This window comes from Eumetopias jubatus, unplaced genomic scaffold (assembly GCF_037043125.1).
Source record: "Eumetopias jubatus isolate StellerSeaLion01/CBP00866 unplaced genomic scaffold, mEumJub1_p1.0 scaffold_4, whole genome shotgun sequence".
Taxonomy (NCBI): domain Eukaryota; kingdom Metazoa; phylum Chordata; class Mammalia; order Carnivora; family Otariidae; genus Eumetopias; species Eumetopias jubatus.
Genome location: NW_028274810.1, coordinates 117698540 through 117712065, shown reverse-complemented (window position 1 = coordinate 117712065; position 13526 = coordinate 117698540). Strand labels below are relative to the sequence as shown.

Sequence of the window (13526 nt, the reverse complement as noted above, 5' to 3'; positions counted from 1 at the left end):
AGACATTAATAGTTTAATAATGGAGACTTTAATATTTCCAGTTAGATTTAACTTATTAGATTATATAGTTTATTGAAAATATAAGTAGCTTATCTTAAAAGGAGTCTTTATTAATTATCCAAACCCCCCACACTCACAGAGCTGCATAGGAAAGCAAATGTCATCACAAACTAGAAGTACTCACCAGTTGGCCAACCACTTAGAATACTGGCCCATTAAGCAGATTTCTCCCAGCACCTTTGTGTGCTCATGTGCCTGATTCATTTTACTGTCAGTTCAGCTGTGAGGTTTTCTGTGCAGCTATTCAAGTCCTTCTATGAATGCCTCTGTGGGCCAGGGTGGGTTGGAAATTAATTTTAACACCTCACCATCAAAGAAGAAGGAGGCTGCCAGAGGTCACTACAGCTCATTTCTGCCTGAGATGAGGACCCGGAGACATTGGTGAATCCCCATGAGAATGATAGTAGGGGAGCTAAGGAGAAGAAATTGTCTTGGGGTGTCTTTAAAGAAGAAATTGTAATTTGGGACTATGCAAAATTTGTTAAAAATATATGTTACATGACTTTTACATTGTAGGCACTTTGTATATCTATATGGATTTAGTACCCCTAACCCTGAGAGGTGGGCAGGGAGGTAGTACTCAGCCCATTAATCAGAGTGCTCCGTGGCCCTGCCTGAACACTGCTATAATATGTAGCTTGGTACTTTTTTGGGTACCAAAAAAGTTTCCAACTGTGCCCGTGTTCCATTTTTCTATAGGTATCCCATTTGGGACTTGTTTGTACTGGCATATCATAAGCAAAGCTCTGAATTCCACCCGCATCAGGAGAATAGTGAACTCCCTTCTCCTTATGTACTAGAATTAAATGTAATGGAAGAATTCCTATTGATTGCTCAGAGTAGCCAGTTGCTTGAGGCATTCTGTGATATGCTTAGTCCTTTGGAAAGAGAAAGTTGGGAAGGGCTCAAAAATAGGGTGGTCTGGGGCTCAAATGAGTTTGTTGGAAGGGATTAGAAGCAAGGATGAGGAGGAATTGAAGGAATGCTTTCAGGAAAAGTGTAAGTAGCTTTATTTTCCCATGTTATTAAACTGTGAAAATCTGCTTTTATTAAACTAGCAGCATGCACTTTTGTAGTATCTTGTTTAAGCTCTTCGGTCTTGGCAGCAGAATTTGATATGGATATTATCAAGTTCTTGATAGCTTTACACTTGATGTCAGCAACCAGTTAGATAAGTTACAGTCCATTAGTACCCTCTGCTAATTAATTACAAGTGAAGTGAACTAGGCACTTCCTGAGCAGTAGGAAAAGGATCTAAAAGCAGGAAGATCGACTAGAAAATAGTCTCTTACAACATGAAAGACTACATTCAAGTTCCTGCAGCAGAACTCGACAAGCCCTATGAATTGACTTCGACAAGGGAGTCAACCCCATTTCTATGGCTGAGTAGGTCCAGTGACTTCATTTTACTTGTTCTTGTGATGTTTACAAGTATAGTATTCTCTTCTGTAAAGTAGTTAATAGTGTTTCTTTTGTGATTACTGATGCCACAGTCATTTTAACCTTATGTTATCATCAACATGAAATCTCAGTAAATTGAAAAGTTTTAATTCTGGTTGCATGTATCTTCTCTATAGTTGGTAGCTTTTCATTCATAATAAGTAGAAGAAGGTGTTTCTGTTTTATTTTGGGTTTTCTGGAGAAACGCACTGTGATCATTTACTTCTCTGCATGGTAGTGTATTCCTAGTCTGTGAGTCAGACTCACTCCTGCAGTCATGGTCATTGGTCATGGTTGGTGGAGAGCTAAAATGTTTAGTTTAGAAATTGTCTTGTACTTGCATGTAATATGGCAGTTACCCTTTGAAGTCATCCAATCTGGGCTGGACTTGGCTCCATTGTGCTCCTTACCAGCTGGGTGATACCAGACAGATGGCCTCCCTAAGCCTGTTCCCCATTTATCAGAGAGAGATGATGGTACCCGCTTCAGAGAGTTGGTGTAGGAGTGAGGAATGTCGGAAAATACTTAGTATAATGCTGCACACATCGTGCTCAGAAAATAACATTTCACTGCCCCCCCCCAACTGGTACCGATACTATTTCTGAAAACTTATTGTGAACCATATACAGAATTTGAGTTTTTTTTATTCAAGTATAGTTGGCATACAGTGTTACATTAGTTTTTAGTGTGATTTTTTAAATGATTAGTTTACAGCAAAGGTTTTCATACTGTCAGGAAGATTATCCGTAGGGCCCTCAAGCACCTTCTGCTTACCCCTTGTAGTACTTCTTTTATTGTATTAGTATAGCTACCATTTTATTGAATGCTTGCTATATGTTGTACTCTTTTCATTTTTAATTTCCCCAGTAAGTACAAAGAAGGCATTATTATACCATTTAACTGATGAGGAAACATAGGCGTAGTAAGATAAAGTAACCTGCCCATCCAGCTGGACAGCAGGAGACCTTGGGGTCACCCCTGGCCTGTCTGACTCCAAAGCCCTCCCTTTAACCGCATACTGCCTGTGTGGCATTTTCCTCTTCACTCCTGTTTCTCTCAGTAGACCTAAGCTTTCTGAAAGTAGGAGCTGCATATGGTGTGTATTCCAAGTTCACATCTTTTCTAAAACCTCTTTAAACTAAAAGCAATGTATGATATCCCAAAGTGTCAATGTAAGTGAAACCTAATAGCTATTAAGAATCTTTTCTTATTGAAAATAACATAATTTACCATTTTGACAGGGGACTTGAAGCAGTGAGACTTGTTTTTCAGTCCCTTGCTGGTCTCTTTGCCGTGATAGCAATTTGAGTGTACTATATTTGGCCTTGCATTAGTGTTAGCAGAGTATTCATCTTAATCTTCTTATCAGGTTGCAAGCTTTTTTCATCATTGCCATTACCTAGCTTGGTGCTCTGCATGATAACCACTCAGTACATATTTGATTTTAATTTATTTCAGTGTATTAATATTTATCTGAAGTATTTTTATACTGATTGTAGTAGACAGAGAAATACGACTTTTGCTTACTTGCCTTTTTCCTCCCTCTCCTCCCCCCCTTCTTTTCCTCTAATAATAGGACCAGTGTTTGCTTTTGGATTCTAAAAAAGTTCAGGTGTTTTGGTGTTCATTAATCTGAAAAATTCCTCAGTGAACTCTTTGGAATTTTTTTTCTTCTGTTAAAGTAAGAAACATCCTGAACAATAGAGAGCATTTCATATTATCAGTGCATTGTGCCAAGTATATACTGCTGAAATTAATTCACTGGTTTTTTTTAAAGATTTTGTTTATTTACTTGACAGCGAGAGAGGGAACACAAGCAGGGGGAGTGGGAGAGGGAGAAGCAGGCCTCCTGCTGAGCAGGGAGCCTGATGCGGAACTCGATCCCAGGACCCTGGGATCATGACCTGAGCCGAAGGCAGGTACTTAACGACTGAAACACCCAGGCGCCCCTCACTATTTTTTTTATATATAAGTTTATAAACTCAAGGACAGGGATCTTGTCTCTTATACTTTCTTGTATCTGTGGCATCTAGCATGGTCTTAGGCACATAATTGGTACAGGTGAAATACTTGGGTGTTGACTGATTTGACCACTAGTACCTGTGGTGCTATGGGAAGAGCATGGGGTTACAGAATTAGACACTGGATTCTCACCCAGCCATTGCTGTTGAGTAAGTTACTTGGTCAGTTCTGCTGCACTTCCCACTCCTGTAAAGTAATGGTAGTAATACTTCACTAGGTTACTAGAAATGTTATTATTTATGCACAGTGCTCTATGATCGCTAAAGATACTGTACAAATCTTAAGTCTCTCTTGTTCTTATCACTTTATTGACTCTGCTTCACTGCAAATCTGGACTCAGTCTTATTTGTTTTGGCCAGTGCCAGGCCCTCGGTTGACACTTGGTGTATGAATGCGTGCATAAATGTGCATACTTCATGAGCAAAGTGAGATCTGGAGAAGTCTCTTGCATAACCTTACTCTGTGAGATAGTCTGCTTAGATCCGAGTTCTTTTAATTTCTGGCTCAAGCAGTGTTTCATATCATATTTTGGTTTCTAAATACATGCAAATGCACACTTCCACAGAGACACACATACTCCAGTTTCATAAATCATGGGAATAATTTTATAGTGGTTCCAGACCAGCATTCCTGTTATTAGTTTGCAGGACAAGAAAACTAATCGCTCTCACTTACGTGGTTCTTTCCAGATAGCTGATGTGCTTTACCCAAGGCCATGTAGTCACTTAAGTGAAAGAATTGGAATGAACCCAGATATTCTGGATGCCAGTCCATTGCTCTTTCCAAGACACCAACACCTGAAACTATATAGAGCAGCCTTTGAGCATTTTTGAAATTCCTGGACTTTCCTTTGAGGTTGTTTCCCCCTCTAGTGTAGTTCCTCATATGATGCATTATGTAGGTACCCGTATTAATTGTTTCCACCAGCCGCAGTGGAACAAACTGTGCTTCAAGACCACTGTGGCTGGGACTGTGACTGGATTGGGCCAGGCAGTGGGAATCGGAGCTGGAGGATGCAGAAGGTGGTAGGAGACGAGATCAGAAAGGAAGTAAAGGGGTTAGAGATTATGTATTTGCCTTTCTAGGGTGAATTTGGTAGGTTGTGTACACACACGCACACACATGCCCCTAAATGATTTGATTTGGAATTTTGGAATAATTCATTAATGTATTCACTTTGACCTAGTGTCTTTGGGGAGGGGAGAGGACATTTTTTCATTTCTTAGTAATGGAATTTGCATTCCTGTTTTCTGTTGGCGCTAGTTTGCAGTTTTTATTTTAAATAACTCATTAATGTTCAGAAACCTGAATTTCTAGGTCAGTTTTACAGGATGAATAATCTTTGTACTTTGTGATTTTATTCTTTTTTGAACAGGAGTGTGTTGCTGCTGTTCTGCTCTGCGTCCTCGCTACAAACGCCTGGTGGACAACATATTCCCTGAAGATCCAAAAGTAATTTGATCTACATCTACTGATCCTTCTCTTTGCTGACCCATCCTTGCCCCCTGCTGACCTCCCTAAGGTTTCCCTAGTTTCATTTCTCTACTTTTACCCCTAAATCTCACCATGTACACTACTATTTTTATATTTATCTTTTTGGTTTTTTTTTTTTTTTTTTACTTTTAAATGACCCATGCTTGCTTGTCTAATTTTCAGATCCTTTTCGTAGATTAACAAAACATTTGGAATGATGGACAGATGGTGTTCTCTTGTCTAGATAGTTCCTATATTTAAGTAATACTTTTCAGAAATTTATGAGCTAGTGCCAGATTATTTGTACAAAATGCTAAGAGTACAACTGTGAACACAGACATGGTTTTCTGCTCTTGTTGAGCTCACAGACAGGGAAATCGGCGATTATAATATTGTGTGAAAGAATGCTGTGATAGAGAGATGACGCACAGGGCACTTCTGGAGTGGGTCGGAATGACGCCTAATGTGGGCCTGGAGAACAGAGGCCTTAAGGAAATGAAATCTAAGCTAAGATCTGAAGAGTAAATAGTTTGGCCACACAATTTTCAGAAGAGAAGTGAGAAGTAAAGGAATGGTATTCTAGGCAGTTTGTTCTCTTTTTACTTAAATGCTTGCAAGTTTTTCATAACCATTATTTTATTATGGAAGATTACTGTTTTCAAAGCAACTGGATTTGATTGATTTTGCTTGACACTGTGCTAAGTTTTCCAAGACTCCGTTAGTCTAGTGTTAAATGGATATGAACAAAAAATTGTTAGATTGGTTTAATTGCTTTATTTTAAAATGTAGCTGGGGCACCTGGCTAGCTCAGTCCACAGAGCATGTGATTTTTGATCACAGGGTTATAGGCTCGAGTCCTATGTTGGGTGTAGAGATTACTTAAAAATTAAAAAAAAAAAATGTTTACCAAAAAAATAAATAAAATATAGCCAATTGTAGAAACCTTTTGGTTATCTTAACATTTATATATTTCATGATATATGAAATATTTATTTTTAATCAAATTTGATTTAAACATTCAGCCATTTAGAAGAGGTTAATTTGTTACATACTATTGGCTGCCAGATACCTGGATAATTTGTGGCTGATTAAGCTGGAAGATAGGGTACCTGCCTTTATTAGCTTTTCATCCATTGACTGATTTAAAGCAACAGCATACTAAATATTAAATCTTAATGCATAAGTCAGTAAGCAAAATTTTAAGTAAAACAGGTGGTAAAGTTTTTGCGTTTAAAGCAGAGAGATTTTACTGTGGGTTGGCAATCTCTGGGAAGCATTCTTGGAGGAAAGGAGATTTGCTGAGCTTTGAAGGATGTATGCCATCTGGACAAGTGAGATTAGTCTCTTTGTTGCAAGTGAGGGGCCTCTAGAGAAAAGGCAAAGGGGTGTAAGAGAAAGCAAGGGGTACATCTGAGATTAAGAACCTTCAAATAAAGGTTTATATAGCCTCATTGTAGAGGGTATTGGGTGATAATCACGTTGACCATGATTTCTGATTTGAAATTCCAGTCATGTCATTTAATAGACTGAATGTTCTGATCATTGGTGGAGGCCAGATTATGGAGGAATGTGAATGACAGACAAAGCTTCTCCTTTATCTACTTTAATTCCTAAGCAGTGAGGGAGTTTTGAACACTTGTGACCATGGAGTGATGACAGGTAGATTAGATTAGTGATGACAGGTAGAGAGAATGGTTATAGAAAGAAAATTTTTGCCAGGTATTGATTGATTGATTGCTGAGTATTTAGATAAGATTTGTTCAAATGGAGATCTGTAAAATAAGATTTAAAAATATTTACATAAACCTTGCATACATGTGGCAATCATAACCCATTTGACCTTATTTGTTATTTTTAATTTATTGACCAACAATAAAAAATCATGTAGTATAGCCAAAATAGATCAGGCATACTACCCAGTATACAGAGGTCTACATGTTACAGTCCCGGCCTTCAAAGAGTGATCTAGTGAGGGGGACCAAACCATGTCTTAGTAATTACTACCCTTGTGATCATGGGCAGGTGCCTCGGTTTCTCATCAGAAATGGAAATTATAAATAGTTCCTATTTCATAAGGTTCTCATGAGGATTAAATGAGTTAATATAATTCTTTGCTCACCCTTTCTTCCCTAGTGTCAATGACAGTGCCTGGCACATGGTTTAGCACTTCATGAGTATTTGCTTAATGAGTGAAAAAACAGTATGATAAAATATAATAGACATAAGTACAGTGAGCTAAAGGAACATATAGGGGGAGCCTCTTACCGAAGCTCTGAAGGGATGTTGGGAGGTTGCACTGAAGGCTTTTTGGAGGGCATTGAGACCTGCAGGATGAGTAGGCGTTACCCAGGTGAGCTAGAGAAGCATCCCCAGGCAGAGGTGAGTTGAGTGAGAGGAGTCATGCACAGACTGTATGATTCCATCGATGTGTGCTGCTTTTGATAATGCCAGAAACCAGAGTGCTGTTTGCCTGGAGAGGAAGACATGGACTGCAAAGGACATGAGGAATCTTTTGCAATGATAGAAATGTTTGTACCTTGTTTTTTAGTGGTGGTTTCACAGATATACAACTGTCATAGTTCAAATTATAGTTTATTGTGTATAAATAATTCCTCAAAAATTAGTAAGGGATAAAAAAATGGGTGAGAGGCAGTCATATTTAAGTAATGATGTAGAGGAACTAATACAGAGGGAGAGGTTAAAAAACCAGGAAAGATAGAGGCTAACTGGATGGAGCCAGATCCTGGGCCATGTGAAGCAAACAGCAAGAACATAGGCAAACTGATTTCTCCAAGACAAGTCCTCCAAAAATAGGGCACTTTCACTTTGCATGGGGTAGGGTTTCTTCATTCAGGTTCTGCTGACCTTTTGATCCAGTTAATTCTTTGCTGTTGGGTTATCCTGTGCATTGTGGGATGTTTATTAGCATCCCAGGCCTCTACCCCAGATGCCAGTACACCCACCGCCCAGCTGTGACAATCCAAAATGTCTTCAGACATTGCCCTGGGGAAATGAAGTCACCCTGGTTGAAAACGACTGGTCTAGAGGGCACTGAGAAAGCAGGGGCGTTTTTGCCAGTAAATTCTAATCTGATGACTTCCATCTTCTCTGAGGAGGAGAGGAGTTCATTTGATGTCAGAGAGGGAAGAGAGGCGGCAAAGTAGCAAGTTTGAGGAAAACCGAGTTAGGTAAAAAGTAGGTTGGTGATGGAGCAATGACAATATAGCCAGAGAATGTGGAGGGGACAGTTGAAAATGTAGATTTATAAAATTTTTGCTTGTAGATTCACCATTTAACATAATTTTTCCGTCTCCCTTCCCACCTCCTCTAACAATCCTAAAAAGCATTTAGTTATTTGGACTATATATGACCAAAACGTTTAGGCTGATAACTGATTTGTTGTCTGAGGGTGAGGAGTACCGTCAGATCTGTGGCCTGTCACCTTTTAGAGCGCAGAGACAAAGGAAAGTTTGCCAATCCCACACTGGGGGCCTCTTGTTTTTTAATATGTTGGCTAAACAGAGATTCATGCAGTTCTTAATACCTTCTCATTTATTAATTAAAAGAAGGCTTTGTAATGCTATCCGCACGTTTGGAATCATTTTAACATGTTCACTGTTGTATATGTAAAGGAGTAAAATAGGCTTAACAACATAGTGTAAAATTTTAAAATTGAAATAAATTTGTTTGCAACCTTTTCACTAAAATACATCCCATTCCCTACATATTGCATTTAGTTGAGCTGTTTCTCTATTTAGGAAGGTGTTAGAATAATTCATTGCTTGTGAAGGTATATTTAAATATTCTGCCTAAAGGGGGGCATTTCTTTAACTTTCTGAAAATTCTATATCTAGAATGGTGAATATTTACAGTAAGGAGGTTATAGCCAGAAAGGTTCAGCATAAATAATAGATTAATCACGAATCCCAAAAGGGGACATGTGAAGCAAACAATGGTTAGAAATAAAAAACAATGATGAAAATACAGATAGCCTATTTATCTTGCCGTTCTTCTTATTTTTAGGATGGCCTTGTTAAAGCGGACATGGAGAAATTGACATTTTATGCAGTATCTGCTCCAGAGAAACTGGATCGAATTGGTTCTTACTTAGCAGAGAGGTTGAGCAGAGATGTTGTCAGACATCGTTCTGGGTAAGGAAACTAATTGCTGCTAATACTGTATCTCTGAAAATTCTTCCTAAGCTAAATCATTCTGTACACTGTTTTGTCATCTAGTCATGCCAAGATGATATGTGGAGGATAAAACCTTGTAATATTTTACAAGGAAATGTATACCTTGCAGCTTTTATTACTTTTCTGATGGTTATGTTTTAAGAATAGATACATGTGAGTGAACAGAGTTGCCTTTAGCCTAAGCATCCATTAATTTTTGGTATTTTAATATTTCTTTAATGGAAATAGTAGAAATTGACTCCCTTAGTGTATTTATCAGTAGAATAATGAAAGAGAACGTTAGGCTTAGATATTAAGATCCAGAGAATGTAAGCATGCTGATTTGGACCTGTATTAGCTATATACCTACCTATAAATGAAAGTCTGTCATCGTACTCCATTCATTATGCTTGAACAGTAGTAACTTGGATACTTTGGATTATAAGTACTTTTCCATATTTATTTTATGATCCTCATTTCTTAGAGTACTCCATTCTTCAAGTGATACTGGTTTTCCCTACTTCCATATTGTTATCTCTTAGAACATTTTAGTGAGTCTTACAGTTATTGAAACAAAGTTATCTAAAGTCAATTTTAATTTTTAGTATAAGCTTTAAAATCTGATGAATTGTAAGGTTAAATTTATGTTTCCTTATGATACTCTGTTGTTGCTGGTAATGTTTTTTACACATATTTACAAATACAAATAGGTTATATTGGAAACTTTAGGCACATTGTTTATAGTAATTCTTTTGGGTTAGATGCAAAGATAGATGGTTAGAAGTCTGGAAAATAGAAAATGTCCATGTTTCCAAAGAAAAATATACACAAAGCTAATACTAAAGAAACTTTGGAAGAGTTTGGAAAAGAGTAGACGATGGGGTGGTAGTACAGTGTAGTTTTTGTATACTTCAGCTTGAGGGTTATTATATAATCGGAGATCATTAGTGTTTGTGAGAAGTAAGATTTCACTTAGGAACTACTAAATTTGCCTTTCTCTGTTCCGTGCATTTACATTTAATTATTCCAATGAAAAAGCACCTAAGAGAATTTGGAGAGCTAGAAATGCTTTGACATTATTTTTCTCTTATACTTAGGTATGTTTTAATTGCTATGGAGGCGTTGGACCAACTTCTTATGGCTTGCCATTCTCAAAGCATCAAGCCATTTGTAGAAAGCTTTCTTCATATGGTAGCAAAGCTGCTAGAATCAGGGGAACCAAAGCTTCAAGTTCTTGGAACAAATTCTGTGAGTAAAACTGTTCTCTTTCAGGTTAATTAGCATATCTAGACTTGATATCTCCTTAGAATGTTTTTACCTGATAAAAACAAATGCTTTGTTCAGGGCATGTGGACAAACAACGCAGATGTAGGTGATTCGAACACTGTCTCTAGGGGTGCCTGACTCAGTCAGTCAGCAAAGCATGCAGCTGGATCTTGAGGTTGTGCGTTTGAGCCCCACTTGGGGTATAGAGATTATTTAAAAATAAAATCTTAAAAAAACAAAACAAAACACTGTCTCTAGCTTTTTCTGTTGCTTCTTGTGAAATCTGTGATACTAACCATTCATAAGGAGCATCGGAAAATCTGTTGGCCATTAAGTAAGTTCTTCATACTCAGAGGTAATAGGAGCTCCTTCTGTAAACGATCACTTGGTCTGTATTCTTACTTGTGACTTTCAATAAGTGAAAAGAGAATAAAGTTTCTCCTAAGAATTTTCCAGAACATTTAACATTTTAATGGTCATTTAAAACATTTCTGATTTATTTCAAAGTAATATGCTTTTTGTAGTGCATTTGGAAAATCAAGAAAACATGGAAGAGTAAATAAGACAACTGTAATTCCAATATCCAGAAGTAATCTTTTAATATTTTTCTTTTTTTAACATATATTGGAAAGTGAGGAACATATTATAGGTAGACTTTTGTGTGTGTGTTTTTTCCATTTACATTTTGAGCATTTCCTGATAAAATTTAAGGTTTATTTACTTATTTATTTTTTGCAACGGAATGTGAGTTTTTATTTTCTCTCTGGGATTCTGGAAGATTCAATTCTTCATGATTGCACAATATCTCTGTCTTAATATTGTTTGTTTTTTTCACAAACTGATGCTTTCAAAAGACATACTGTTACCTGGGCTGTTTTACTTTTCATGTCTTTTTTTTTTTTTTTATGTTCAGTTAGCCAACATATAGTACATCATTAGTTTTTGACAGGGCCCTGGGTGGCTCAGTTGGTTAAGATTTATTTTTATGAAAAATAGAGATACTTGGTTTAGTATTTTCTGAAACTTCACATGGTCAGTGCGTAGTATGGGAATCGTGACAATTGGAGTCAAATCCCTGCACTCTTACGCCAGTTCCACCACTTATTGTCACTTGGGACAAATGATTTCAGCTCTTGAATTTCAGGGTTCCTGTCTGTAAACTGGAGATAATGATACAGGGCCATTGGACTGATTAAATTGTGTGAAAACACTTAACACAGTGTATGGCACACAATAGGTAATGAATGTCAGTTTAATCTCAACCAAGTGTAGTATTTGTGGCCCTTTTCTAGATAATATGAATCATATAAAATTATCATTTAAAACTGAGGACTTAGCTCTGGCAGAATTAATTTAAATTGTTTTGGTATCATAATTTCATTTTCTCACATTTATTTTATTCTTTGTTTAGTTTTTACAGGAAAGTATTGGTAAATTTGGTTGAATAATTCTTTTGGTTATAGTCTTTCAAGCCAGCAGTCTATATCCTGGCAGGTGTTTATATATATTTAAATTTACATGTAAAGTAACAGTATGCTGTTAGGCTGTACCCAGAAGTAACACATCACTGAGTGAATGGAAAGCTAATGAGAAATACATAATAAGGAGCCTTAGGATCAGGTCTGTGACACAGGTGGGATATTTAAAACTTCCCAAATGCATAGATATTTCTCTCTTTTTTATATCTAGAAAGGAGGTAGAATATATTTTACCATCTCAGTATTTTTCTTCTCTGTTGAGTGTACATTTCCTTCAGTTTATGTCTCCTTTCCATGTCCCATCTTATTGGTATAAATATCACTCATTTGTGTGTTAAGTCACAGCTGTCAGAGATTTGGTGCCCATGGTTAAGGAATAAAATTTTCTGCAGGTTTAGGCCTGAGGTTATCATTGAAGTACGGTCAGTGTATAGGAAATGGAGAACAGCTTTAGAGTAAGACTTTTCCTTCTAGAGAGTGGGCACACTCAAAAGAAACTGGATTAAAGTGTTAAAGTTAATATTTATAAAGCTATATTCTTGATTTTCTCAAGTTCATTAAAAAATTCCTTTTGTATGTATGTAGTGTTTATGATATTTTATATGTTTCATTTGCTGCTTATTTGGATAGATCTTGTTAATGTGACAAATAATGGATGAAATGTGTTCCAAACTTTCCAAAAGGTGATAACATGTTTATATATATTTTTTTTTAGTTTGTCAAATTTGCAAATATTGAAGAAGATACACCATCCTATCACAGACGTTATGACTTTTTTGTATCTCGCTTCAGTGCCATGTGTCATTCCTGTCATAGTGATCCAGAAATACGAACAGAGTATGTATTATTTTACTCTATGAGTTATTTTATTGTAGGCTCCACACCCAGCATGGAACTCAACCCAGGGCTTGAACTCACGACCCTGAGATCAAGACCTGTGCTGAGATCAAGAGTCAGACGCTTAAACGACTAAGCCACCTAGATGCCCCTACTCTATGACTTACAGTCATAGAGTGGTTTATTGATGAGTACTGTGTTTTGATTACCATAATACATAATATGGTATATTACGTAATGATTACCAAAGGAAATGGGAAAATACACACTTTTTTCCTGAAATACGTCTTTCTGTCGCTTTAGAAGGACTGGCTGAAGTAGCCAGACTGAGACTGGTTTCTCAACTGAGACTAAAATTCCTAGTCTTTACTGTAACCTGGAATGCCCCTTTCTGCTCCCTCTGCCCTGTCAGATTCTGTGGGCCTATTGTTTCTTGTTCTTTTTGCTCTTTCCAGCCACATGGTCTCCTTGCTGTTCTTGAACACATCAGGCACAGTTCTTCAAGGCCTGTGGACTAAGTGATTTCTGCCTAGAATGATTCCCCAGATATGCACAGGGCTTTATGCCTCACCTTGTTCAGCTTTCTGCTTACATGCCACCTTCTCAGGGGAGTCCTCCACTGGTCACCTTTTGTTTATTGAATATCACCCTCTCATCCCATCCCCAGTTACTCTTTCATCATCTTCTCGTCTGTTTCTTGTTCCTCTATGGAATATGAACTCCAGGAGGACAACGTCCTTGTTTTGAGGACTGGTGTATCACTAGTACTTTGAATAGT

The 13526-nt window shown here is 37.3% G+C and overlaps 1 protein-coding gene across 2 annotated transcripts in view; it reads left to right on the top strand.

Annotated features, from left to right (window-relative positions):
- Positions 1 to 13526, top strand: part of EFR3A (EFR3 homolog A) — a 112869-nt gene that overhangs the window by 31447 nt on the left and 67896 nt on the right. For both annotated transcript variants that reach the window (XM_028105612.2, XM_088022759.1), the window contains exons 2-5: positions 4898 to 4974; positions 9019 to 9146; positions 10265 to 10415; positions 12627 to 12748. In XM_028105612.2, coding sequence (XP_027961413.1) covers positions 4898 to 4974; positions 9019 to 9146; positions 10265 to 10415; positions 12627 to 12748 — 478 coding nt within the window. The remainder of the gene's footprint in view (positions 1 to 4897; positions 4975 to 9018; positions 9147 to 10264; positions 10416 to 12626; positions 12749 to 13526) is intronic.